The sequence below is a fragment of the Rhodotorula graminis genome (assembly GCF_001329695.1).
Source record: "Rhodotorula graminis WP1 unplaced genomic scaffold RHOBAscaffold_9, whole genome shotgun sequence".
Taxonomy (NCBI): domain Eukaryota; kingdom Fungi; phylum Basidiomycota; class Microbotryomycetes; order Sporidiobolales; family Sporidiobolaceae; genus Rhodotorula; species Rhodotorula graminis.
Genome location: NW_017264936.1, coordinates 868525 through 891410, shown reverse-complemented (window position 1 = coordinate 891410; position 22886 = coordinate 868525). Strand labels below are relative to the sequence as shown.

At 66.4% G+C, this 22886-nt stretch overlaps 8 protein-coding genes and 2 non-coding genes across 10 annotated transcripts; 5 read left to right on the top strand and 5 right to left on the bottom strand.

Annotated features, from left to right (window-relative positions):
* Positions 1–1272: 1272 nt before the first annotated feature.
* RHOBADRAFT_7748 (uncharacterized protein) lies at positions 1273–2989 on the top strand (the record flags this gene model as incomplete). The annotated part of the gene is made up of 7 exons (XM_018419198.1): positions 1273–1355; positions 1484–1596; positions 1669–1749; positions 1833–2380; positions 2448–2553; positions 2635–2763; positions 2838–2989. Coding segments are annotated over 7 exons (1212 nt in total), but the record flags the coding sequence as incomplete, so codon positions are not given.
* Positions 2990–3444: 455 nt separating this feature from the next.
* On the top strand, positions 3445–6414 carry RHOBADRAFT_54651 (uncharacterized protein; the record flags this gene model as incomplete). Its single annotated transcript, XM_018417431.1, has 10 exons — positions 3445–3472; positions 3540–3910; positions 3983–4061; positions 4127–4230; positions 4463–4735; positions 4816–4890; positions 4958–5018; positions 5111–5236; positions 5316–5612; positions 5690–6414. The coding sequence occupies 10 exons, from the start codon at positions 3445–3447 to the stop codon at positions 5923–5925; spliced, it is 1650 nt and encodes a 549-aa protein (XP_018270139.1). The 3' UTR covers positions 5926–6414.
* Positions 5868–7564, bottom strand: RHOBADRAFT_54650 (glycosyltransferase family 76 protein; the record flags this gene model as incomplete). Its single annotated transcript, XM_018417430.1, has 4 exons — positions 5868–6465; positions 6544–6722; positions 6782–7085; positions 7155–7564. The coding sequence occupies 4 exons, from the start codon at positions 7562–7564 to the stop codon at positions 5949–5951; spliced, it is 1410 nt and encodes a 469-aa protein (XP_018270138.1). The 3' UTR covers positions 5868–5948.
* A 3378-nt stretch (positions 7565–10942) lies between these two features.
* RHOBADRAFT_45385 (uncharacterized protein) lies at positions 10943–11935 on the bottom strand (the record flags this gene model as incomplete). The annotated part of the gene is made up of 6 exons (XM_018414599.1): positions 10943–11033; positions 11113–11352; positions 11420–11433; positions 11508–11523; positions 11605–11682; positions 11745–11935. 6 exons carry the CDS (start codon positions 11933–11935, stop codon positions 10943–10945), a joined length of 630 nt encoding a protein of 209 aa, XP_018270137.1.
* Positions 11936–12256: 321 nt separating this feature from the next.
* On the top strand, positions 12257–14040 carry RHOBADRAFT_54648 (uncharacterized protein). Its single transcript, XM_018417429.1, has 10 exons — positions 12257–12364; positions 12432–12630; positions 12695–12765; positions 12839–12985; positions 13052–13099; positions 13162–13210; positions 13279–13360; positions 13428–13444; positions 13507–13752; positions 13833–14040. The coding sequence occupies exons 1-10, from the start codon at positions 12275–12277 to the stop codon at positions 13997–13999; spliced, it is 1116 nt and encodes a 371-aa protein (XP_018270136.1). The 5' UTR covers positions 12257–12274; the 3' UTR covers positions 14000–14040.
* A 120-nt stretch (positions 14041–14160) lies between these two features.
* RHOBADRAFT_37954 (uncharacterized protein) lies at positions 14161–16485 on the top strand (the record flags this gene model as incomplete). The annotated part of the gene is made up of 9 exons (XM_018413478.1): positions 14161–14721; positions 14795–14862; positions 14940–14981; positions 15045–15083; positions 15154–15230; positions 15306–15376; positions 15454–15683; positions 15794–16328; positions 16418–16485. 8 exons carry the CDS (start codon positions 14161–14163, stop codon positions 15999–16001), a joined length of 1296 nt encoding a protein of 431 aa, XP_018270135.1. The 3' UTR covers positions 16002–16328; positions 16418–16485.
* On the bottom strand, positions 16254–17288 carry RHOBADRAFT_45382 (uncharacterized protein; the record flags this gene model as incomplete). The annotated part of the gene is made up of 8 exons (XM_018414598.1): positions 16254–16331; positions 16420–16485; positions 16562–16589; positions 16658–16708; positions 16773–16869; positions 16936–17010; positions 17139–17222; positions 17282–17288. The coding sequence occupies 8 exons, from the start codon at positions 17286–17288 to the stop codon at positions 16254–16256; spliced, it is 486 nt and encodes a 161-aa protein (XP_018270134.1).
* Positions 17289–17666: 378 nt separating this feature from the next.
* Positions 17667–20538, top strand: RHOBADRAFT_37949 (glycosyltransferase family 20 protein; the record flags this gene model as incomplete). The annotated part of the gene is made up of 10 exons (XM_018413477.1): positions 17667–17903; positions 17966–17981; positions 18059–18205; positions 18268–18387; positions 18455–18704; positions 18782–19385; positions 19452–19524; positions 19645–19799; positions 19899–19921; positions 20288–20538. The coding sequence occupies 10 exons, from the start codon at positions 17667–17669 to the stop codon at positions 20436–20438; spliced, it is 1776 nt and encodes a 591-aa protein (XP_018270133.1). The 3' UTR covers positions 20439–20538.
* A 1923-nt stretch (positions 20539–22461) lies between these two features.
* RHOBADRAFT_t80 lies at positions 22462–22564 on the bottom strand. The gene has a single exon. It is a non-coding gene; the product is annotated as a tRNA-Leu (tRNA).
* Positions 22565–22723: 159 nt separating this feature from the next.
* RHOBADRAFT_t79 lies at positions 22724–22803 on the bottom strand. Its single transcript has one exon. It is a non-coding gene; the product is annotated as a tRNA-Ala (tRNA).
* Between the last annotated feature and the right edge of the window lie 83 nt (positions 22804–22886).

Below are 22886 nucleotides of genomic sequence, written 5' to 3'. Positions count from 1 at the left end.
CTGCTGCTTGCGGCGGCTTGAGGATCGTGCTCGCTCGCTCGTCGCAGAGGAGGAAGCCAGGCGGGAGGGACAGCGAGCTGAGCTGAAAGGACGGTGCTCGAGCGCCCACCCCCCGTCACGGCCGTGCGCCGCTCGGTGCAGCCCTGAAGCGGGCGGACGAACGAGGGAATGAACGGGCCGGCGTCCGACAAGGCGGGTGCGCGCTTGTCAGAGAGAGACGAGAGACAAAGGCCGTGCGTGCGCTCGTGCGGAGGCACCGCACGCCGTGTCGGCCGCGACCCCGGTCGCCCGCACCGCGCTCGTCGTGCGTGCGTTGTGCAGGCGGGCTCGCGCAGCGATCGCTCGCTCGAGCAAGCTGGCGCACCGAACGATCGGGAGCCCTGCAGCCCGGAAGCCGTGATGAGGCCGGCCCCCGGCCTCGCCGCGGTCCGTGCGACCCTGCGAGCGCTCGTCGCCAGAGTGCCGGGCGCCGTCTGATCGTGCGCCCGGTTTCGGAGCTGAGAGCACTCGACAACACGCTCGCTGATTGCCGAAGCGCTCGACCGGATCTCGTACGTGCGACTTCGAGCTGGCCACCGCGCGGAATCCGTGCGCTCGCGCTTCGTAACTGCGACGAGGGTTGTCGTGAGAAAAGGGTGGGTGCACAGGGGGCCCTTGGCCGTCGTAATGAGGAGGGGAAGGCGGAGGTCGGAGATCTAGATGAGCCGCGGAAGCTCGTTCGATGAGACTCGGTCGGAACAAAAGAGGCAGCAGCTGCAAGCGGTTCGGCGTGGAGGGGTGGAGGGCCAGAGTCGGCCCGCAGCTGGCCCGAGAGCAGGCCTGCTCAGGCTCTGCGCTCGGCCGCTGGCGAGAGCTCGGCCGCCCGTGTTCTCGAGCAGGGCGAGGACGTCGAGCCGGTGGGCGGCTGGCTCCTGCTCGGCGAGGTGCGACGTGGGCGCACACAGCTTGGGCGAGCGGGTCGGCCGTGCGACCGGGTCGAGGAGAGAGTGTGGCAGCCGTGCAAGCGAGTGCAAGCCCGAGCAGGTCGGGTGTGCGAGAGAGGCGGTGTCGAGCTTTCGTCTGGTCGTCGTGCGAGGAGGCGAGCGACGCGGCCTCACACCGTCCGCCCTCCTCACCGCGCTAGCAGCACCGAGAGCAGCCAGCATGTCGACAGACAGGCGAGCGTTCAAGCTCAAGCTACTCCTAGCCAGTGCGCCCCCCGCCCCTCTCCTCCGTCCTCCCCTCGCCCTCATCGCCTCACCCGTCGCTGACCTCACCGATGCCACCCGAACAGTCGACACGGCCTTCTTGTTCCTCGAGCTGGGCGTCGGGACTGCAGTCGGCAGCCTCGCTCTCGTCGCAGACTCGTTCCACATGTCCGTCGACCCCTCTCGTCCTCCCTCCTCCCCCGCCCCGAGCCGACTCGTGTGGGCCGGCCGGCACCCTGTACGCGCCGTGCACAGTGACACAAGCAGAGCTGACCTACTCTGCACCGCCCACGCAGGCTCAACGACGTCATTAGCCTCGTTGTCGCTCTTCAGGCGCTCAAGCTCGCCGGCAAGAGCTCCGCCTCGTCGCAGCTCTCGTACGGGTGGCAGCGCGCAGAAGTCCTTGGAGGTGCGTCTCGATTTCTCTGTGCCCATCTCTGTGTGCGCCCTCGCTGATCTAGCCCTGCCCACGCCGTCGCAGCCCTCATCAACGGCGTCTTCCTCCTCGCCCTGTGCTTCTCGATCGGCATGGAGGCCATCGCCCGCTTCGTCAACTACTCTGGTCCGTCCTCGCTTCTACCTCTCTCCCCTCTCAGACGCTCCTGCGCAGACCTCGCTGACGACGCAAGCCCCCTCCCCTCGCAGAGGTGACCAACCCGCAGCTCATCACGGTCGTCGGCTGCGCCGGCCTCGTGAGCAACATCGTCGGCCTCTTCCTGTTCCACGACCACGGCGGGCACTCGCACGGTGGCGGCGGGCACGGACACTCGCACGGCAGCGGCGGCGGCGCAAAGGCGCACGCGCACAGCCACGCGCACGGCGACGTCGAGGCGCACGCGCACTCGTCGGGCGAGCGCTCGCCGCTCTTGCGGCCGGACGACGCGCGCCTCGCGTCGCCCGCCGGGTCGAGCACGGCGGTCGGCGTGCCGTCAGAGGGGAGCGCGGCGTCGGACGACGAGGACGACGAGGCGTTCGCCGAGGACGAGCTGTACTGCCACCCGGGCGAGATGCGCGCCAACGTGCTCAAGAAGGCGCACAACGCGGGCTACGGCACGAGCGGTGGGGCGGCGCACAACGGGCACGAGGGGCGCGCGCTCGACTCGGGCGACGAGCACGGCGGGCACGGTGGGCATGCGGGCAGCGACGGCGCGATGAACATGCAGGGCGTGTTCCTGCACGTCCTCGGCGATGCGGTGCGTCCTCTGTCTCTCTCTCTCGGACGCGTCGAGGCTCGGGAAACTGACTCTCGCTTGCCTGCAGCTCGGCAACGTCGGCGTCATCGCGGCCGGCCTCTTCATCTGGCTCACCGACTACTCGTGGCGCATGTACACCGACCCGGGCATCTCGCTCGTCATCACCATCATCAGTGCGTCCCGCACTCTCTCTCTCTCTCTCTCTGCCTGTCGCTCGCCGAGCGCGAGTACTGACTCGCTCTCGCGGCCCTCAGTCTTCTCGAGCGCGCTTCCTCTCGTCAAGTCGGCATCGTTCATCCTCTTGCAGGGCGTCCCGTCCTCGGTCCCTCTCGAGCGCCTTCGGTCGAGCATCTCGAGCGTGCCGGGCGTCATCAACGTTCACGGTGCGCGCGCCTCTCTTCTCTCGCGCGCCCGACGAGGACGTCCTCGCTCACTCTCGTCCGCCTGCCTGCCGCAGACCTGCACGTGTGGTCGCTGTCCGAGTCCAAGATTGTCGCGTCGGTGCACATCATGGTCAAGTCGTCGGACCTGGTCAACGTCTCGCGCGAGATCAAGCAGCGGTTCCACCGGTTCGGGATCCACAGCAGCACGATCCAGCCGGAGATTGTCGCGTCGTCGGCGACGGCCGAGGGCCTGAGCCACATCTCGGAGGCGGCGGCGGCCGAGCGCGGGCTCGAGACCGAGGGGTGCCCGGTCCTGTGCGCAGAGGGCGCGGCATGCGCCGACAACCAGTGCTGCCCGCCGGCCAACGAGGGGAGCCGCGCCGGGAGCATCAGCGGCGCCGCGTCGACGAGGCCGAGCTCGCCGCACTGAGCTGGTGGGTCGGCAGGAGGCGGTCGAGCTAGAGCTAGCTGGCGGCGATACGCTTAGAGTGGGCGCCGGCACGAGAGGGAGGAGGAGGCGCGGCGGTGTACCAGGGTCTGTGTGTTGCAGTAGCCTCTTTGTGCTGTAACAGGGAGCATCATTCATCGGGTCACGACGACGAGAGAGCCTTGCAGCTGTCCGCGGACGACCAGTTGAGCGAGCGAGCGAGTGCCCACCTCGTCGCTCTCGACCTCTCGACCATGGCTACCTGGGAGCTGTCCCCGCTGCGTGAGCACTCTCTCCAGGCGTGCTGCAGCCCGACACAACTGACCCAGCTGTGCCCCACGCAACGCAGAGCGACACGCCTCATCTCTCGTCCTCCCCGACTCTCGTCGCCTCGCGTCGGTCCACAAGGACCGCGTCGTCCTGCGCGACCTCGAGACCCTCAGGGTCCTCCGCACCTGGACCCTGCAGCTCCCCGCCACGCGACCCGCCACCCACAACGACTCGACCTCGTCCTCGTCGCTCAACCTCGCCGTGTCGCCCTCTGCGCCGTTCCTCCTCCTCGTCTCGGCACCTCGGCACCGCGTCGCCTTTGTGTTTCACCCCGACCAGGACGGCGTGCATGCTCGGCTCGACATCGGCCACGAGGGCGCCGTCGCCGTCGAGTGGGCTCGGCTCGGCCCCGACGGCGAGCAGGTCGTCCTGTGCTGGAGCACTCACCACGTGCGTCCCCCTCTCTCTCGACCGACTCAGAGCGTGCAAGAAGATGACCTGACCCGACTCGCACGCACGCAGCTCCGCCTGTCCTTGTTTCGCCTGTCGGACCCGGGCAACGCCCTCCAGATCCTCAACCCCAAGCACTCGCATCCGCACGGTGCGTCTCCCTTTCGCCTCCCCTCTTCTTCCTCTCGCACGTCCTGACGACGACGCGACCCCCAGGCTACACGTTCCGCCCCGACGGCGCCTTCCTCGCCGTCCTCGAGCGGCACAACTCGCGCGACGTGATCGGCGTCTACTCGACCTCGGCGTGGGCCCTCATGCGCGTGCGTCCTCGTCCTCTGCCCCTCGACGTGACGAGGCAAGAGATCTGACACGCACCGAGGAGCGCCCGCAGACGATCCCGCTGCAGGACCCGAACAGCGACCTCGCCGACTTGGCGTGGAGCCCGTGCGGTCGGTACCTCGCTGCCTGGAGCGCTATGACCGAGGCGCGCCCTCATTCTCTCTCTCTCGATCCGCGCAGGGGATCTTGACTGACGAGCCTCGGCCCACGCAGTACACGCTGCACATCATCACGCCCGACGGCCGCCTCCTCTCGACCTTCTCGCCCTACGCCACCCTCGCCCCGCCTGCGCCTACCTCCTCCTCCTCTTCTCGGGCGCCGCTCCGCAAACCCTCGGCGCCCGCAGCGCCGCCTGCGCCCGAGCTGAGCGCTCACGATCGCGCACGGCAAGAGCGCTCGACGGCGCCGTTCGTCGGGCTCGGGATCCGGAACGTCAAGTGGGCGCCCGACGGCGAGTGGATCGCGGTTGGTGGGTGGGACGGCAAGGTGCGCTCCCTCTCTCTCTCTTTCTCGCGAGGCGGCGAGCGGGTGCAGCGGACGAACTGACACGTCGAGCGAGCGCGCAGGTGCGCATCTTGAGCAGGCATGGGTGGGCGGCGATTGCCGAGCTGGGCCTGCCGACAAGGGTGCTCGATCCTGTTGTGCGTCCCTCGCCTTGACCTCGACGACGTGGAGGTCGATTCACTGACTCGTCGTCGTTGCGCGCAGAGGGTTTGGCGCGAGCCGGTCGGCTGGACCGAGAAGACTCGAGGGAACGGCATCGTCAGCTGTGCGTCGCTAGCACCGTTTCTCTCTCCTCGTCATCCGAGCCCCCTCTTGAGCGTCTCACTGACTGCCTGTACCCGCACACCCGCCTCGCAGTCGAACCCGACTCGCTCCCGCAGTCGCTCACGCCGCTCGCGGCCAACTCTGCGGCCGCCGTGCCGAGGATGGGCGTCGCCAAGCTCGAGTGGAGCCCGAGCGGACGCTGGATCGCCGTCTGGGACGGTAAGCTCACCTCCCCTCGTCGTCGTCATGGTTCGTCGAGCCCGGCGACGTGCACTGACCCTCGCTCGAGCGCCCGCAGCCGCACACCCTCAGCTCGTCGCCATCTACGCCTTCCCTCTCTCGTCCACCCTCGCGCCCTCGGCCTCGACCCGCCCTCGGCTGCACACCCTCCTCGCGCACGCCGCCTCGCCCTCATCGACCACCACCTCGTCGACCTCGGGCGTGCGCGCCCTCGCGTGGCAGCCGCCCGTCGTTCGCGACGACGAGGACGAGGACGAGACGCTCGTCGTGCTCGCGGGCGAGAAGAAGGGCTTCACGCTGTGGCGCTCGACGGCGGACGGGGTGGGCGTCGCTGAGTGTGTCGGTATCCCTGCTCGTGCGTCCCTCTCTCCCTCCCTCTCTCTCTATCTTTCTCTCTCTCTCGGGCGACACTGACGTCCACGTGAACTGCAGGCGCCGACATCCCCTTCCCTGTCTCGGCCCTCTCGTTCGCCGCCGACGGCCGCAGCCTCCTCCTCTCGGCTCCTCCCGCGCCGACGAGCGCCGGCGGCTCGGCCGGCGAGGGCACCTTCTGCATCGCGTACCCGGTGTGGAGCGACGACGTGTCGCTCGAGGACGACGGGGCGGGCGAGCGGACGTGGCTCGCGGAGGAGGACGGGGCCGGGCTCGAGGGCGACGGTGGCGCATGAGCAGGGACAAGGGCGAGGGAGGGCTACGCAGGAGGGAGGAACACGGCCCACAGCGCCGTCGCGACGACGCCCCACACCTCGACGTACCGCACCCACGCCCGGCCCGCCCTCGCCGCCGCCGCATCGCTCCCTTCCCTCCCTCGCCCTCGCGCGAGCCCGCGCTCGACCAGCTCGGCCGCGTACCACCACACGACGGGGCCCGTCGCGCACACGCGCAGCGCGATCTGGACGTGCGCCGACACGACGAGGAGGAGCGTCGTCGCCGTGTGGAGGTGGACGTGCGGGACGAGGGCCTCGACGAGGTGCGCCGGGGCGGGCGCCGTGAGCGGGCGTTGCTCCTCGGCGGCGGGGCGTACGGGTGCAGGTACGGGTACGGGGAGGAGCGAGGAGGGGAGGAAGGGCAGGGTCGAGTACAGGGCGGCGCGGGCGTTGCGGGTGTAGAAGGACCACGAGGCCGAGAGGGACAGGGCGAGGACGGGGGCGGCGAGGAGGAAGTTGGGCAGCTGGAGGAGGGTCCAGTAGTGGAACGGCCCGACGTCCCTGCAGGTGCAACGAGCGAGTCAGTCTGGCGGTTCGCGGGCCTCGAGGACGGGAGAGAGAAAAGGGGAGCGAGCGCACCAGTACTCGCGCTGGATCCAGCCGTAGCTGAGCCCGAGCCCTTGCGTGCACCATGGTCGTGTGTCGCCTGTCGTCGGCGACGGGCAGTGGAGAGAGTAGACGTAGAGCTGAAAGGCGAGGAAGGGCGAGGCGGAGAGGAGGGAAAGGAAGGCGAATCGGGGAAAGTTGAGGACGAGTCGCTGTGAGGACAGACAGTCAGGACGGACTCGAGAGACGTAGAGAGAGCAGGAGAGCGCACCTTGAAGGCCTCGCCGTTGCTCTTGCGCCCGTCAAAGCTGCGCCGCAAGATCCACCTCCACCCGAAGAACCCGGCCCCGAGGACCGCTCCCTGCGCCCTGAACGCCGAGCCCGCCGCCCAGGCCGCCGCAGCGAGCGTGTCCTCTCCTTGAGCGAAGAGAAGCATGCCGCCAAAGGTAAAGAGGGCGGCGAAAGGCTCGGTGTACGGGACGCCGTGGAGGGTCGGTCGCGAGGGGGCAAAGAGGAAGAGGAGGGCGGTGAGGAGGGCGTGTCGAGGTCGAGAGGGGAACGTGATGACGGTCAGGCTGTGCGAGAGGAGTGTCAGGGCCGTTGGGACGCCGCTCGGCGTGGAAAGCGAGAGGACGCGGACAGACCGATGCAGGTACAGGGCGGCGGTGGTCGTCGCGAGCGTCGTCGCGAGCAAGCCCACGAGGACGACCTCGTCGCCTTGAACAGGTCCTGTTCTCCGCGAGAGCCAGTGGAGCGCTTCGGCGCCGCTGCGCATGATGGCGGGCAAGCCGGGCATGAAGGCCGCCTGCTGCTCGGTCTTGTAGCCCTCGACGGCGATGTTGACAAAGTGTACCGAGTCCCATCGAACGAACGGTCGTGCCCACCACGCGACTGGGCGCGACAAGGTTGCGGCGTCGGTCTCGAACGAGGGAAGAAGCGAGCCGAGGGGGACGAGGAGGAGCGAGGTCACCGCGCGCAGGGTGAGGGACGCGCGGACGATGGTCCCTGTCGGGTTCTGGTCGCCCTCATCGAGCCATTTGTACAGCGAGAGCATGCGCGAGGCGAGTTGGTCGAGGACGAGATGGACGCGAGGAGGAGGAGCGGGCTCTCCTGGTCCAGCACAGCTCGCCGTGGCTGGACTCGCTGCTCGAGCTTCTCTCCGACATGCATGCTCCACAACGACCTCAACCCCTGGCCCCATTGCGCCGTCGCCCGCCGCCTTCGCCCTCCCTCGACTTCATCAGCTCGCCTCGACTGTCCCACCCGATTCCGACTCGACCACCTCACCAGCAGACACAAGGGCCAGATCACTAGGCTGTCTGCTCTCTATTCTCGCCGACGTGTCGGACAGACGCGCTCTCAGAGCGATGACGGCGCAGGACCATGGGGCGGGCGGGGCGACGAGCTCATCCTCCTCCTCGTCACACCACACCGCTCGCCTGGGCTTGGCCTGCTGCCGTCCGAGCATCCAGTCGTGTCCTACCACCCCGTCGACCTGTACCCGCGGCCCGTCTCGGCCACGTTGTCACCCTCCGCCTCCTCCCTCGCCCTCATCTCCCCCTCGCTCGTCCGCCCCTACCCGCCCTTAAGGCGGCACCGCGACGCTCCGAAGAGCCCAAGAACCACTGCACCCATCGTCTCGCACCACCCTCGCACTCTATCACACGGCCTCGACCTCGACCTCGCCTCGGCACCTCGCGCACGCCGGCCTCTGCTCCCGAGCATGCCGCTCGCGGCCACTCGCAGTCGCACATCTGCCTCGTGTGCTCGTCATACCGCACCGGCGGGCTCGAGCGAGGGGTGCGACTGGTTGTGCGCTCTAGCGCCGACCGACTGCTCCCCCTCGACGAGCTCCGTCGGCCGGTCCCTGTCGCAGCCACGGGCAGGGACGGGCTGCCGTGGCTCGAGGGCCCACTCTCTGCGGAGAGAGTGTGGCAGCGGACCGAGGTGTGTGCAGGAGAGGTGGCGGGCAACGAGGGGCGGGCGGCGCCTCGGAGTGACCTCGTGACGTGCGTCCCTGCTCCTTCCTCATCTCCCATCCCCCGAGCGAGCTCACGCGACTCGTGGCCGCTCGTCCTGCCGGCTCGTTCCGCCTCAATCGCCCGCTCAAGTCAACTGCGACGACGGCAGGTGTGGGCGTCGAGCGGGCCATCGAGTGCATCTCGAGCTCTCTGTGCACCGACCCTGCTTCCCTGCCGGTCGCGCGAGAGGCCTCGCTCCGTTCGCCGCGACCTCGAGCCGCCGGCGGCTCCGTCTCCCCTTTGTCGAGGCTGCTCTCGAGGCTGCTCTCGAGGCTGCTCTCGAGGCTGCAGGGCTCTCGATCGGCCATCCATGCTTGGCAGTCATGCTCTCCTCGCCCTGCTCGAGATGCTCGCTCGGGACGAACGCGGTCGCAGGCGGCGCACTCGTCTCAAACCTGCTCGTTGCACCTGCTCTTGCTCGCACACGCCCGCTCGCCCGCTCTACCACCCTCCCTGCCGCGCCTGCCACGCCCTCGCTGTCGTGCCGTAGTACCGCTGCGCGTATCGGGCCGAGATGGCGCGAGCCGGGTGCGAGAGGGACGCGTCGGCGTGCTCGTGAGCCTGTGGGCGGCGAAAGGGTCAGAGGGTGCGCCTCGGCGGCGAGGAGTGAGAGAGAGGGACGCACCTGGACGTCGGTATCGAGAGGGAGAGAACGCGTCGTCAAGGGGACAGAGAGTCAGTGCGGTCCATCGTCGGAAAGCACGGGGACAGAGAGAGAGAGAGGAGAGGGTGCGCACCCTGGAGCTGCTCGCGCCGCGGTGCGCGTCCGGGCGGATGGCGCCGGGCGCTGGGAACTGCTTGACCTGTATGCCGAGGAGCCGAGAAAGTGTCAGTGACCTTGCGCGGCGACGAGTCTGCGAAAGGACACGCACAAGCGTGTTGGCGTCGGGGAGCGTGTGCGTCGTGCGCAGCCCGAGGCAGATCGAGAAGACATAGCTGCGCGCGACGCTCAGCACATACTTCTGGTGCTGCTCGGGGAGCGCGAGCTCGTGCAGGGACGGGTGCCCGCTCTCGTTGGGCTCGAGCAGCTGGAAGTCGTTGAACCCGGCCGGGCTCGTCCATTCTACGACGGTGTCCTCGACAAAGTTGTATGTCCTGTTGCGCTTCTCGATGAGCGGGTTGGCGCGGCATGCAGGCGAGTACAGGCCGACGACGGCGTGCACGAGCGCCCTGTAGTCCTCGAACCGGCGCTCGGCCGGCGTGAGCCCGCGCGCTTTGGCCTTGGCTTGCTCGATCAACTCGCTCGGCGACATCTGCGGGATGCAAGCGTTCAGGTGAGTAGGTCCCGGGTCCGAGAGACAAGCCCGAGAAAGGGAGAGAGAGAGGGAGCGCACAAGGAGTTTGCCGTGGTACGCGCGCACGGCCTTGCTGAGCGGGTGCAGGTGGGACACTTCTCCAGCGTGCGACAACATGCGCGACAGGATCGTCGCCGCCACGATGCCGATCTCGTGGAGGCGCTCGACCGTGAGCACGTCGAGCATCTCGTGCCGCCATTCTGCGGCGTCCTGCGCGGCCGTCTCGCTCTTGCGGACGTTGACGTAGTTGTCGTGCATGATGTCGACCCACAGTTCGATGTACTTGTGCGTGGTCTCGAGGTCCTGCAGGCGAGGGCGGGTCAAGGCTCGTCGGCGACGACTCGGGCGAGAGAGGGGTGCGTGCGCACGTTTCCTTGAGCTTCGGGCTCGACTGGCGGCCCCGTAAGGGCGGCGAACGAGATCTGCGTGCTCCGGCGCGGTCAGTACGACGCACTGTAGACGACGAACGACGACAAGGAGGACGCACCGATTCAGAGTCGACTCGGAGGCGACCCGTGAAGGCCTGCCCGCACGACGCGACGAGGAGGCGGTCGACGATGCGCTCGTGCTGCTCGAGCGAGAGCGAGTTCCAGCTCGAGCACAGCTGCAGGTGCGTGTGCTCGACGGCTTGGCGCTCGGCGTCGCTGATCTGGAACAGGTTGGCGAGTCGGGCGGCCATCTCGGGCGAGGTCGGCGGCTCAGCGAACCAGCCGAGGATGGCGCACGCGGCGTCGAACAGCTTGTGCGAGGTGTCCATGTCGGGTGAAGAGGACGAGGAGCAGGAGCAGAACAGAGCGGGCGAGCTGTCGCCAGAAGCGGGAACGCCTCTGAGCGTACCGGAGAGTCCGCGGCGCCGAGGCAATGCCGGTGCTCGAGCTCCCGTCCGCACGTATCGCCGTACAGCAGAGCGCGATCGAGCCGCCGCCGCCGCCGCGGAACGCGAGCTTGAGAAGCAGCTCGAGCGAGGGGCCCGAGCGGCCGCATGCGGCTCGCGCTCGCGAGCCTCTCTCGAGAGACGCGAGCGCCGCGCTTGGTGAGATGCCGTCGAGGTTGCAGGTGCCGTTCAGTCCAAAGTGGAGGGACACAGAAGGAGGGGAAGAAGGAAGGGAGGGACGGCTAAGGCGAGACGACGGACGCTGCAGTCGAGGTGAAGGCGCTGCTCGAGGTGGTGAGGAGGGCGACGATGAGGCCGAACAGGCCGAGGATACTGCGAGGGTGCACGGAGGAGGCGTCAGTCGACGAATTGCGAGCTGCGCGACGAAAATGAGACAGTGAGAAGGACGCACCTCGAGAAGATCTCGATGACGAGGACCTTGACGAACAGCTGCGGGTCGGACGCGTCGGCGATGGCGGCGTTGGCGCCCGAAATGCCGACAGCGACGCCGCACAGGAGGTTGCACATGCCGGCCGTGAGGCCGCCCCAGAAGATCGAGTAGCCCGTGTAGAAGTTGCGCGGCGTGTACAGCTCGGCGAGGGTCGGGACCGACGTGATCTTGGACGAGAAGACGATCGAGATGATGATGCCGCTGTGGGAGGAGCCGAGTGTCAGGTTCTCGTGCGGCGAGCCAAGACGGGAGAGAGAGAGGAACGCACTAGATGCCGACGACCTGGTGGCGACGGAAGGAGGATACGAGGGAAGGTCAGTGCGAGTACACCGTACGCGAAAGAGAAGTGAGCGCACCTCGCAGAAGATGATGCTGCGGAAGAGGCGCAAACCAGAGTCAGCGACGAGCTCGCGGCGAAGGCGAGGAGGAGGAGGAGGAGGAGGGGAGACGTACGAGATCAGGTTCTTGGTGCGGATGCGGGGCGTCCGCACGCTGCCACCGAGGATAGATGCGCCGGTGATCCAGATACCCCTGCGCGCGTGTGCTCGGATGTCAGTCCGGGAGGAGAGAGGGAGGGAAGGGACGGGACGGACCAGCCTGCGCCGATGACACTGAGGCCGATGTTGAGGCCGATGCCGAGGAGGGCCCAGGCGTACGGGCTCGTCTCTTCGAGGAACGCGCCCGGGTTGAACTGGGTGCCGGAGCCCGTGAAGACGAGGTACAGGGCGAGGACGGTCGCGAACGAGGCGGTCGAGTAGGTGGCGAGGGTGGTCGTGACGCCCATGGTTGGCTCGATGTAGGGGTGCTGGCTGCAGTGCACGGACGTGTCAGTGGCTCTGTGCGGTGTGTGACGCCCGAGTCGCCTCATCGGGGAGTGTGCGGAGGAGGAGAGGGTGGGGAGCGGCCCTCGCGGCATGGGACGACTCGGACGGACCTCGGGTAGGTTGAGAGAGGTGCCCAGAGCAGTGCAAGCTAGACTCGAGCGGTGCCTAGCGTGGCAGGGGAGGCTGTGGGGGCTGAGAGGAGGAGCGAGATGACGAGGAGGACGACTTGTCTGCTGTTCACGCTCTCGCTCTCGTCGCTAGATTCCGGCTTGACTGTCGAGCACGAGCACACCCGCAGCATGGACCGGCCAGCAGAGTCTGGCTCGAGCTACTTTGCGAGCGTCGTGTCGAGCCCTGCCCCACTCCACTCGTTCGACGCGTTCCGCAAGGTGCGCCTCGCAGTTCCTCTCCTGTGCCCGGTTCGAGCCGTAAAGCTGACAGCGACCACCCACACAGACCAACTCGACCTACCGCGAGCGCACTACCCGCGGCGGCATCTTCACCCTCGTCGTCTCGCTCATCCTCGCCGCCCTCGTCTGGACAGAGTGCCGCGCCTACTTCTGGGGCGAACCTTCGTACGAGTTCAGCGTCGAGCACGAGATCGCCCACGACCTCCAGCTCAACTTTGACGCCACCGTCGCGACCCCGTGTCACTGTGCGTCTCCCCGTCTCTCTCTCGCAGCATCACGCCCTCATGCTCGCCCTCCTCCTCGACGCAGACCTCACCGTCGACGTGCGAGACGCCGTCGGCGACCGCCTCCACATCAGCGACGAGTTCAAGAAGGACGGCGTGCGCTCTCTCTCTCGCTCTCTCGACCTGCACCTCCCTGTCCAGCATTCACCTCTCCTCGCCGCGCCCGCAGACTACGTTCGAGATCGGCCGGGCGCGCAGCATCCAGAACCTGCACGACGGTCAGGGTGTGTCGGCGAGCAAGATGGTACGCGACGCGTCGGGCAAGAGGGTGTTTGGCAAGACGGTCAAGCCGGTCGAGGACGGGCCAGCATGTCGGGTCCGTCGGCGCTCTTTCTCTCTCGCCTCTCTCGCCTTCGAGACTGACCGGGTCGACTCGTCGCAGATCTACGGCTCGATGTCGGTCAAGAAGGTGACGGGCAACCTGCACATCGTGCGTCCCTTCTCTCTCCTCCTCGCTCTCTTGAAGAGCACTGACTCTCTCCCTCGGCGCAGACGACGCTCGGCCATGGCTACCTCAGCTGGGAGCACACCGACCACGCTCGTGCGTCCTCGCCTCTTTCGTCTGTCTCCCTGTGTGCGCGAGCGCGCGCTCACCAGTCGTCGTCGCAGTCATGAACCTGAGCCACGTGATCCACGAGTTCTCGTTCGGCCCGTACTTCCCTCGCATCGTGCAGCCCCTCGACAACTCGGTGTACGTCCTCGTCTTTCTCTTCAAGCTCGAGACGAGCGTCGCTGACTCTCTCCTGCCGAACCTGCAGCGAGATCACCGACGCCCGTGCGCCCACTCTCCCTCGTCCTCTCTCTCGTGCCCTCTCTCACGCCCTCGTGCGCCCACAGACTTTCACATCTTCCAGTACTTCCTGTCGGTCGTGTCGACGACGTACATCAACGCGGCGCGGCGCCTGTTGCACACTAACCAGTACTCGGTGACCGAGATGAGCCGCACGACCGAGCACGGCAAGGGCGTCCCTGGCATTTTCTTCAAGTTCGACATCGAGCCGATGGCGCTCACGGTGCGGGAGCGCACGAGCTCGCTCGTCCAGTTCTTGGTGCGCCTCGCCGGCATCGTCGGAGGGATCCTCGGTCCGTCGTCTCTCTTCCCTCTCTCTTTCTCTGCCCTGTCCTCGTGCTCGAGCCGCTCACTCGTCTCGCCTCGTTCGCAGTGTGCTCCGACTTTGGGTTCCGCACGGCCGACTTCTTTGCCGAGCGGCTGCTCGCGACGTCGGCGCCCAAGACGCCTCTGCCGGTCGGCGCCGGGTTCGTGCCGCACGGCGGAGCCAAGACGCCGACGCTCGGGTCAGGGTTTGCGAGCGGGTTTGGTAGAGACTGAGGAGGAGGGGTGACTTGGCACGAGAGTTTTCGTTTGTGCGTGCGACGGCTCGAGAGCGGCGGAGAGAGATGATCGACTCGGAGCGTCCTCGGAGGAGGTGGTCGGCGTCGGCGACACGCGCCTCATCGGGTTCGTCCTCTTCCTCCTCGCACACGCACACCATGGCGACCCGCAAGCGCGCCACGTCGATCGGCCAGGACGCGCTCAACGCGCTCGACAAGGCCTCGCAGCCGGTCGGCACCACGGCCACGGCCCACAACAGCTCGCTCGCGGCCAAGGGCAACAAGGGCCGAGCAGCCTCCGCACCGCCGCCCCAGGCCTGGACGCAGGCGACCGGCCCGCTCGCGTGGCTCGTCAAGCCCAAGGTGACGCTCCCGCTCATCGCCGCGACCGTCGGGGCGTGGGCCGTCCTCGAGCAGCAGCACCGCACCGCGACCACCTCGACCGACTCGAACCCGCTGTCGCCCCTCGTGCGCATCTCGTACGCCCTGCCGCCCATCCCGGGCGATGCCTCGTCGGTCCGGTACGGCAAGGGCCCAAAGGACCTCGTCTTCCTCGCCTTCTACATCGTCGTCTTCAGCTTTGTCCGCCAGGCCCTCACCGAGTACTTCCTGCGCCCGCTCGCCAAGGCGCTCGGCCTCAAGACCGAGGGCAAGATCCTGCGCTTCATGGAGCAGGCCTACGCCGTCGTCTACTTCTCGTGGTCCGGCGCGTTCGGCCTCGTGCGTCCCACATCCTCTCTCTCCCCCTCCCCCACTTGGCGCGACCGAGGAGCTGACCCTCGCCCCCTCGCAGTACGTCATGAGCCGCCAGCAGTCGTGGTGGTACAACACGGAGCACTTCTGGCTCGGCTACCCGCACTGGTGCGCCCGCCTCCCCCTTCCCTCTCTGCCCCCATGGCCGAGCAGAACTGACCCGAGCCCTCGACGACGCCTCGCAGGCGCATGGACGGCCCGCTCAAGACGTACTACCTCCTCCAGTTGTGCGTCTTGTCCTCTCTCAGATCGTCTGCCCGCAGGCTACTGACTCTCTCCCTCGGCGACAGCTCGTACTGGCTCCAGCAGATGATCATCCTCGTCATGCGGTGCGTCCCGCTCTCGCCCGTCCTGCACCTCCCCGAATTGTCCTGACCCTCCCTCTGCGCCCTTCCACAGCCTCGAGAAGCCTCGTGTCGACTTCCGCGAGCTCGTCATCCACCACATCGTCACCCTTTGGCTCGTCGGCTGGTCCTGTGCGTCTCTCTCTCTCTCTCTCGCTCTCTCAGGTCGGCGACGAGGACGGACTGACTCTATGGCTCGACCCGCAGACATGATCAACTTGACGATGATCGGCACGGCCATCTTCGTCTCGATGGACTTGCCCGACATCTGCCTCGCGGTCCGTCCACCCTCGCTCTCTCCCTCAATCTCGCGCTCAGCCTCGACTCGTCACCTGACTCGACGTCGATCCCGCAGCTGTCCAAGTGCCTCAACTACCTCGACCTGCAGCGCACGTCCGAGGCGTCGTTCGTCTTCTTCCTCGTCATCTGGACCTACATGCGCCACTACCTCAACCTGCGCATCCTGTGGAGCGTCTGGACCGAGTTTGATCTGATCCCCGAGCGGTACCGCTCGTGGACGACTGAGGGCAACGCGTGGTGGCTCTGGGAGGGCCTCGGCTCGGGCGCCGTTCCCAAGTGGATGCGGTGCGTCCCTCTCTCTCTCTCGTCGCCCTCTCTCCACTCTTGGGTCCCTCGATCGAGGACGCCTCACTGACCCTCGCTCGACGTCGACGACGCCACCGCCGCGCGCGCAGGCTCCAGATCTTTGCGCCCATCCTCGCGCTGCAGCTCGTCAACGCCTTCTGGACCTACCTCATCCTGCGCATCCTCGTGCGCATCCTCAGCGGCAAGAACGCGCGCGACGTGCGTGAGGAGGACGAGGACGAGCAGGACGCGCGCGAGCTCGCCGAGCTCGAGGCCAGGGAGAAGGAGAAGAGGGCCAAGGGCGGCAAGGCGCAGTGAGGGCAAGCCTGCGAGCGGGCTATCTTTCTCTCGTTATCGGGACCGGGGAGGGTAGAGGAGGGCGCTCGACGGTGCGCGAGGGACGAGGCTGTGCCAGATCGTACAATACATCGCCCGAGAGGGGCCTAATACTACATCCTCGAGCGGGTGCGCGAGAGGGGAGGAGAGGGATGGGGGGTATCTACACCGACACCGAGCACAGAGAGAAAAGGAACGGAGGAAGACAGAGGGAAAGGGGCCACGTCGAGCTGCTCAGGGCCGCCCGAGGCGCGACAAGGACGTCGAGTCCTCGCTCTGCTCCTGCTCCTCGATCGCGTCCGCCTGCCCAACCTGTGCGAGGGCGAGACACCGTTTCCAGTCAGTCGACTGCTCACGCGAGGGAGTGGCGGCAGACAGAGAGAGGGCGAGCGCGACGCACCGCTCGCAAGACGCTCTTTTTGCTGCTCTCCTGCATCTCGCCGGCGATGATGAGCTCGTCGAGGATCTGCGCGAGGCGAGGCGAGGGGGGCGCATGTCAGTGAGTGCGACGACGCGTGATCGAGCGGGAGGGCGGGACGGACGGCGTAGGCCTTCTGGTAGTTGAAGATGCTGTGCGAGGAAGCGAGGTGAGCGTGCGAAGGGGAGGAGGACGAGGAGGAGACGAGAGAGGGAGGCACAGGTCGAGCTCGCAGACGTTGCCAAAGTACCGGTCGAGGACCTCGACGTAGCTGTAAAGCGGACTCGAGGTCAGGACTGCTTGAGCGCACAAGGAGGGAAAGAGACTGGACGGACCGGTGAATGACCTCGAGCGTGATGAGCTCGTTGTCCTGGGCGCCGATGCCGCACACGAAGAACAGGCTCGCGTATCGGCGGTACACAATCTTGGAGTCTGTGAGGGGAGCAGCGCTTGTCAGTCGAGTCGCGCGCACAGAGAGCGAGAGAGAGAGGAGCGCACCTTTGTACTCGAGGAAGTTGCACATGCGGGTCCGCCGTGCGAGGACGAGCTGGGTGACGTCCTTGACGATCTTGGCTGTCGAGTCGGGGCAAGGGGACAGGTCGGTCGGGAGCGAGATGAGGGGGAGGAGGGGGAGATGGGGGAGATGGGAGGAGGGTGAGCCGAGGACACGGCGCGTGGAAAGAGAGAGGGAGGAGACGGACACTTGTTGCGAGGGCTCATGGTGGTGTACCATTTGGCGAGGCGGACCTTGCCCTGGCGCGAGATGAGGAGGAGGAACGACACGCCTGCTCGGGTGCGAGGGGGGGTCAGTGGGCGGTCGCCTCGGTGGTGGGTGGGTTGGGACTCGCCATTGTCGCGTTCCTGTAGACCGGACGACATGGCCTGGTGCGGGTGGAGCTGAGAGCGGCGTGCCAGGTGGAGAGAGGAGAGGAGGAGGGGCGCGAGGCGGTGCCGAGGTTGCGTCTGGTTTCGCCCCGGCCGCTCGGACCTTGTTGCGCACGTTCAGCCTCAGGTTGAGCCACTCTTGCGCCTGCTACCGTCGCCCAGTACGCACAACGAGGGGATCAACCTGCTGCGGTTCTGGAATTTGCCTCGCGCTCGTCGTTCTCCGCGTCACTGAGCGAGCCCGTTCGCCTCATCTCGCTCGCCTCGCTCCTCACTCAGAGGTTCCCGCCGCCCGAGCATCCTCTCGCACCCTCTCACCACCACCACCCACCGCCGCCGCCGCCATGGTCGCGTCCGACCGCACCCCGGCCTCGCTCGTCCGCAGCCGCAGCGTCAGCTCCGACACCTCGTTCCACACCTCGCGCCTCTCGAACCAGGGCGGCCAGCTCATCGTCGTCGCAAACCGCCTCCCCGTCTCTGTCACGGCCGACCCGAAAGCCGAGGGCGGCTACCGCTTCTCCGTCTCGAGCGGCGGACTCGCCTCGGCGCTCTCGGGCTGCAAGAAGAAGATGGACTTTGTCGTGCGTCCCTGCAACCTCTCTCGAGAGAGAGCCCGACTGATCCTCCCCCCTCCAAACCGCAGTGGATCGGCTGGCCCGGTGCGCCCTCCTCCTCCTCCTCTCCCCCGTCTCGCCCGTCCGCCCGCTCACTCCCGCTCCTCTCGCCCGACTTGCAGGTTTCGACGTCCCCGAGATCGACCGCGAGTTCATCACCAAGAAGCTGTCCGAGGACTTTTCCTGCATCCCGGTCTACATCTCGGACGAGGTCGCAGAGCGATACTACAACGGCTTCTCCAACTCGATCCTCTGGCCCTTCTTCCACTGTGCGCCCCACCCTTTTCCTGTCCCTCGACTATCCCGACCTGACACAGGAACCTCGACGCAGATCACCCGGGCGAGATCCAGTTTGACGAGACCGACTGGCTCGCGTACCGCCAGGCCAACCTTCTCTTTGCCGAGGCCGTCCAGAAGGAGGTCAAGTCGGGCGACATCGTCTGGGTCCAAGGTGCGTCCCTCTCGCACTTTTTCGGACGACGAGGAGTCCTGTCCTGACTCGCTCTCGCCCGTCGCAGACTACCACCTGTGCCTCGTCCCCGTCTACCTGCGTGACCTTCTCGGAAGGGACGCGGCCACGATGGGCGAGAACGGCCAGCGCGACGTCAACGCCATGTTCGAGGGCCTCACCGTCAGCACCGAGGGCGCAAAGGGCGTGCGCAAGCCCGGCCCGACCGGCGTCAACGGCACGCACGGCACCAACTTTGTCGGCGACGTCCAGATCGGCTTCTTCCTCCACACGCCCTTCCCCAGCTCCGAGGTCTTCCGGTCCGTCCCTCCCTCGTCGAGTCACGTCGAGGCGAGAGTGAGTGAGGAACTGACGAGGCCCGTTCTCTCGCGCGTAGCACGCTCCCCGTCCGCCGCGAGATCCTCCTCGGCATCCTCAACTGCGACTTGATCGGGTTCCACACGTACGACTATGCGCGCCACTTCCTGTCGTCGTGCTCGCGCCTGCTCGGCGTCAAGTGCACGCCCAACAAGATCGAGCTCGTCGGCCGCCACGCGACGGTCGGCACGTTCCCGATCGGCATCGAGCCGGGCCAGTTCCTCGAGGCGCTCCAGCAGGACCAGGTGCAGCAGCGCGTCGCGACCCTCAGGCGCCGGTTCGAGGGCGTCAAGTTGATCGTCGGCGTCGACCGCCTCGACTACATCAAGGGCGTGCCGCAAAAGCTCCACGCGATGGAGGTCTTCCTCGAGGAGCACCCCGAGTGGATCGGCAAGGTCGTCCTCGTCCAGGTCGCCGTCCCCTCGCGCCAGGACGTCGAGGAGTACCAGAACCTGCGCGCCATGGTCAACGAGCTCGTCGGGCGCATCAACGGCCGGTTCGGCACCGTCGACTGGATGCCGATCCACTTTATGCACCGCTCGGTCCCCTTTTCCGAGTTGACGGCGCTCTACACCGTCTCGGACGCGTGCCTCATCACGTCGACCCGCGACGGCATGAACCTCGTGCGTCCCTCTCGCTCTCTTTCTTCGACTCGGTCGCTCATCCTCGTCGCCCCTCGACGTCCGCAGGTCGCCTACGAGTACATCGCGTGCCAGCAGCAGAGCCACGGCGTCCTCATCCTGTCCGAGTTTGCCGGTGCCGGTGCGTCCCTTCTCTCGACCCTCTTCCTCGCCCCGGGCTCCTGCCTGTGAGCGTGAAAGATGCTTGGATAAGGCGGCGAACCGTGCTCACGCGTCGCACCCTCGCCTCCCGTCCTCGCAGCGCACTCGCTTAACGGCGCCCTCATCGTCAACCCGTGGAACACGGCCGAGACGGGCGAGGCGATCCACCAGGCCCTGACGATGGGCGGCGACGAGCGCGAGGAGGCGCACCGCAAGCTGTTCCGGTACGTGTCGCAGTACACGGCGTCGCACTGGGTGCGTCCTCTTTGTTTCGCCTCGTCCTCCTCCCTTCCTCCTTCCTCCTTCCTCTCGAGCGCCGCTCACCGTCGACTGACACCTCTTACACACACAAAGGGAACCGAGTTCGTCGCAGAATTGTGGGCCCTATCTCTACCTCTTCGCGCACTTTCGCCGGCTCGTCGAGCTGACTCTCGGACCTCCTCCTCCTCCTTTCCCCGTCCCACTTGCCTCTCGCCCTCTTTCCCTCTCCCCTCGCGTCTCTCTGTCTCTCACCCTCTCTCCCTCTCCCCTCGCCCTCTCTCCCTCTCTCTCTCTCTCTCTCTCCCTCGCCCTCTCTCCCTCTCCCCTCGCGCTTCTCTCCCTTTCTCCCTCTCTCCCTCGCCCTCTCTCCCTCTCCCCTCGCGCTTCTCTCCCTTTCTCCCTCTCTCCCTCGCCCTCTCTCCCTCTCCCCTCGCGCTTCTCTCCCTACCTCGCCCCCTCTCTCGCCCCCTCTCTCGCAACAGGCAACGCGACCGTGCTGAACGTCGCGCGATCGCCGAGGCGTCGGACAAGGACGAGGCGGCCGCCGCTGACGCCGCCCAGGCCGACCGTGACCAGCGTGCCAAGCAGGAGCAGCTCCGGCGCCAGGGCCTCCAGCTCACGGGCAAGGCGTGATCGGGCGCGAGCGCGTGCGGGTGCGAGTTTGGATAGAGCTTTCCCCTTTCTGCTTGTGTACACAGAGGTAACGAACGCGAGACTTGCTTTTTTCCTTTCCTCTGCGCGCTCTCGTTCGGGAGAGAGAGGGGAGCGCTCGGGCCTACCTTCTCCTCATCATCGCTCTCGAAAGCCGACAGACCCTACGCGCAGAAAGTGCGATAGAGCAAGCTGAGCTCCATCGAGGCGAGAGAGAGCGAGCGACGACGAGGAGAGAGCGAGTCCACATGGGGTCCAAGCGGACCTTCTCAAGACGAGAGCTGCCCAACGAGAGCGCTCTCTCCTACTACTGCTTCGCCCCAGTTCCGACCTAGACCTGTCGGGCAGCATTCTGAGCACCCGTCGAGCGACTTGAGCCCCAGCACGAAAGCGAAAGAGAGAGAGAGCGTCCAGCTGCTCTCGTCGTTCCGCTCGCATGGGCAAAAGCGCTGTGCCGAGCCGGTCGTCGTGTGGGTCCTGCTCTCGATCATGCGTCTCGTGACGTGTGTCGACAGCTGCGCCCGTCCAGGAGGAGCAGTATTGCGAGCTCAGACGCTGTCTGTTCTGCCTTCCCCCCCTCCTGAGCACACCGTCGTGCAGGCGTCGTCAGCAGGCGATACTCGAGACGTGTCTATCCTCGAGAAGATGTCTCTAGACGTCGACCGAGAGCGGCTCAGGCGCAAAAGGTTTACTCTTACGAGCACTCGAGCAAGTACTTCCTCCTGGACCTCCTTTTCGGTGCACAGTCGCACGGCCAGCCTCACGGGCTCTGCTCCTGAAAGGACTCTTTCGTCGAGCATGCGTCTTGAATGGTCGAGCAAGAGCATCTCGCGTCCTGAGGAGGCGCTACGACGCGAGGACAACGGCAGGAAAGCAACTTCTCGTTCTCCTTCCTTCTCTTCCCTCAGGCGGTGGCTTCTGCCGTTAGTTTCATGCCACAGTCCGTCCGCCCTGGGTTTCTCGAGCCTCTCTTGCCTACGCACTGTTGAGCTTGAGCCAGAGAGCGTCTCTTGCGCTCGGTCAAGCGACCTTCTCAAACAGAGAGCTAGCCTCCCTGGCTCGATTCGGCTGTCCCTCGGCTCTTTCGGAACCGCGTCGTCTCTCAAACAGTTTCTCGAGTCCAACGAGAGCGATCTCATGCTTGCGCGGTGCGACAGAAGCGCGTCTGGACCCTGCTCGCCCTTGCTCGCTCGGGTGCAGTTTGCTCGCGTTCGCAGCTGGACCGCTGTGACTCTCGCTGTTCCGCGACGAGCAGTGCATCGCCTTGCGAGCTCGTCTGAGCTCCGTCTGAGTGGAAGAGAGCGAGCAAAGGGCAGGAAAGAGCGGATACAGAGGCGGTCCGAGCGGACCTTCTCAAGACGAGGACTGCGGTGGGAGGGCTTTCGCTGGCTGCAGTTTCTTCCCAGCTACGATCCAGGCGTGTGAAGCAACCTCGACGAGCTCGAGTCGTGCGATTTGGGCCACGGCAGACAAGCGAACCAGAGAGAGCGGTCTAAGGGAGCGCACCTTCTCAGGTCGACGTCGACAACTTACCGCATCTGTACGGGCGCAGGTACGAGCAACGTATGCCGCGAGACCGCGAGTTGGGCTGTCTGCGCACCGCAAGCTGTTCCGGTACGTGTCACAGTACACTGCGTCGCACTGGGTGCGTCCTCTTTGTTTCGCCTCCTCCTCCCCCTTCCTCCTTCCTCCTTCCTCTCGAGGGCCGCTCATCGTCTACTGACACCTCTTACACACACAAAGGGAACCGAGTTCGTCGCAGAATTGTGGGCCCTATCTCTACCTCTTCGCGCACTTTCGCCGGCTCGTCGAGCTGACTCTCGGACCTCCTCCTCCTCCTCCTCCTTTCCTCTCGTCCTCCCTCACCCTCTCCCCTCGCGTCTCTCTGTCTCTTTCTGTCTCGTGTGCGACGTCGCAGCTTGTAACCAGAGCTGAGAGCAACCGCATTGCCGCCCAAGAAGCCGCTTCGTACGGTACTGGGCGTACGTAGAGCTCGCAAAAGCACTGCGCAGGGCGAGATTCGAACTCGCGACCTCTTTCGAGAATGGGTTACGCTCGCGCAGAGGCGCGCTTAAGGCCATCGTCTTGAACCGCTCGACCACCTGCGCTGCAAGCAACGCGCGCAAGTTTTTTACGCATCCATGACCAGCTTTGCCTCGCGTCGATTCCGCGTTCACCGTATCGGCTAACAGTGGGTAACGCTGCGTGCCGTACACCCGTGCAGGATCGCAAAAGTTCTGGTAAGGCCTTGCGGCCAAAAGAGGAGCTGGAGAACCAGGGAGTCGAACCCTGCGCCTCTCGCACACGATGGTGCTAAGCGAGCGCTCTACCGATGAGCTAGATCCCCGCGCATAGAGCCGCCGTCTCTGACGTGTAAGCAGATCGTAATACGGCATCCTGCGCCAAACGCTAGCCGTCGACGCTGGCCGA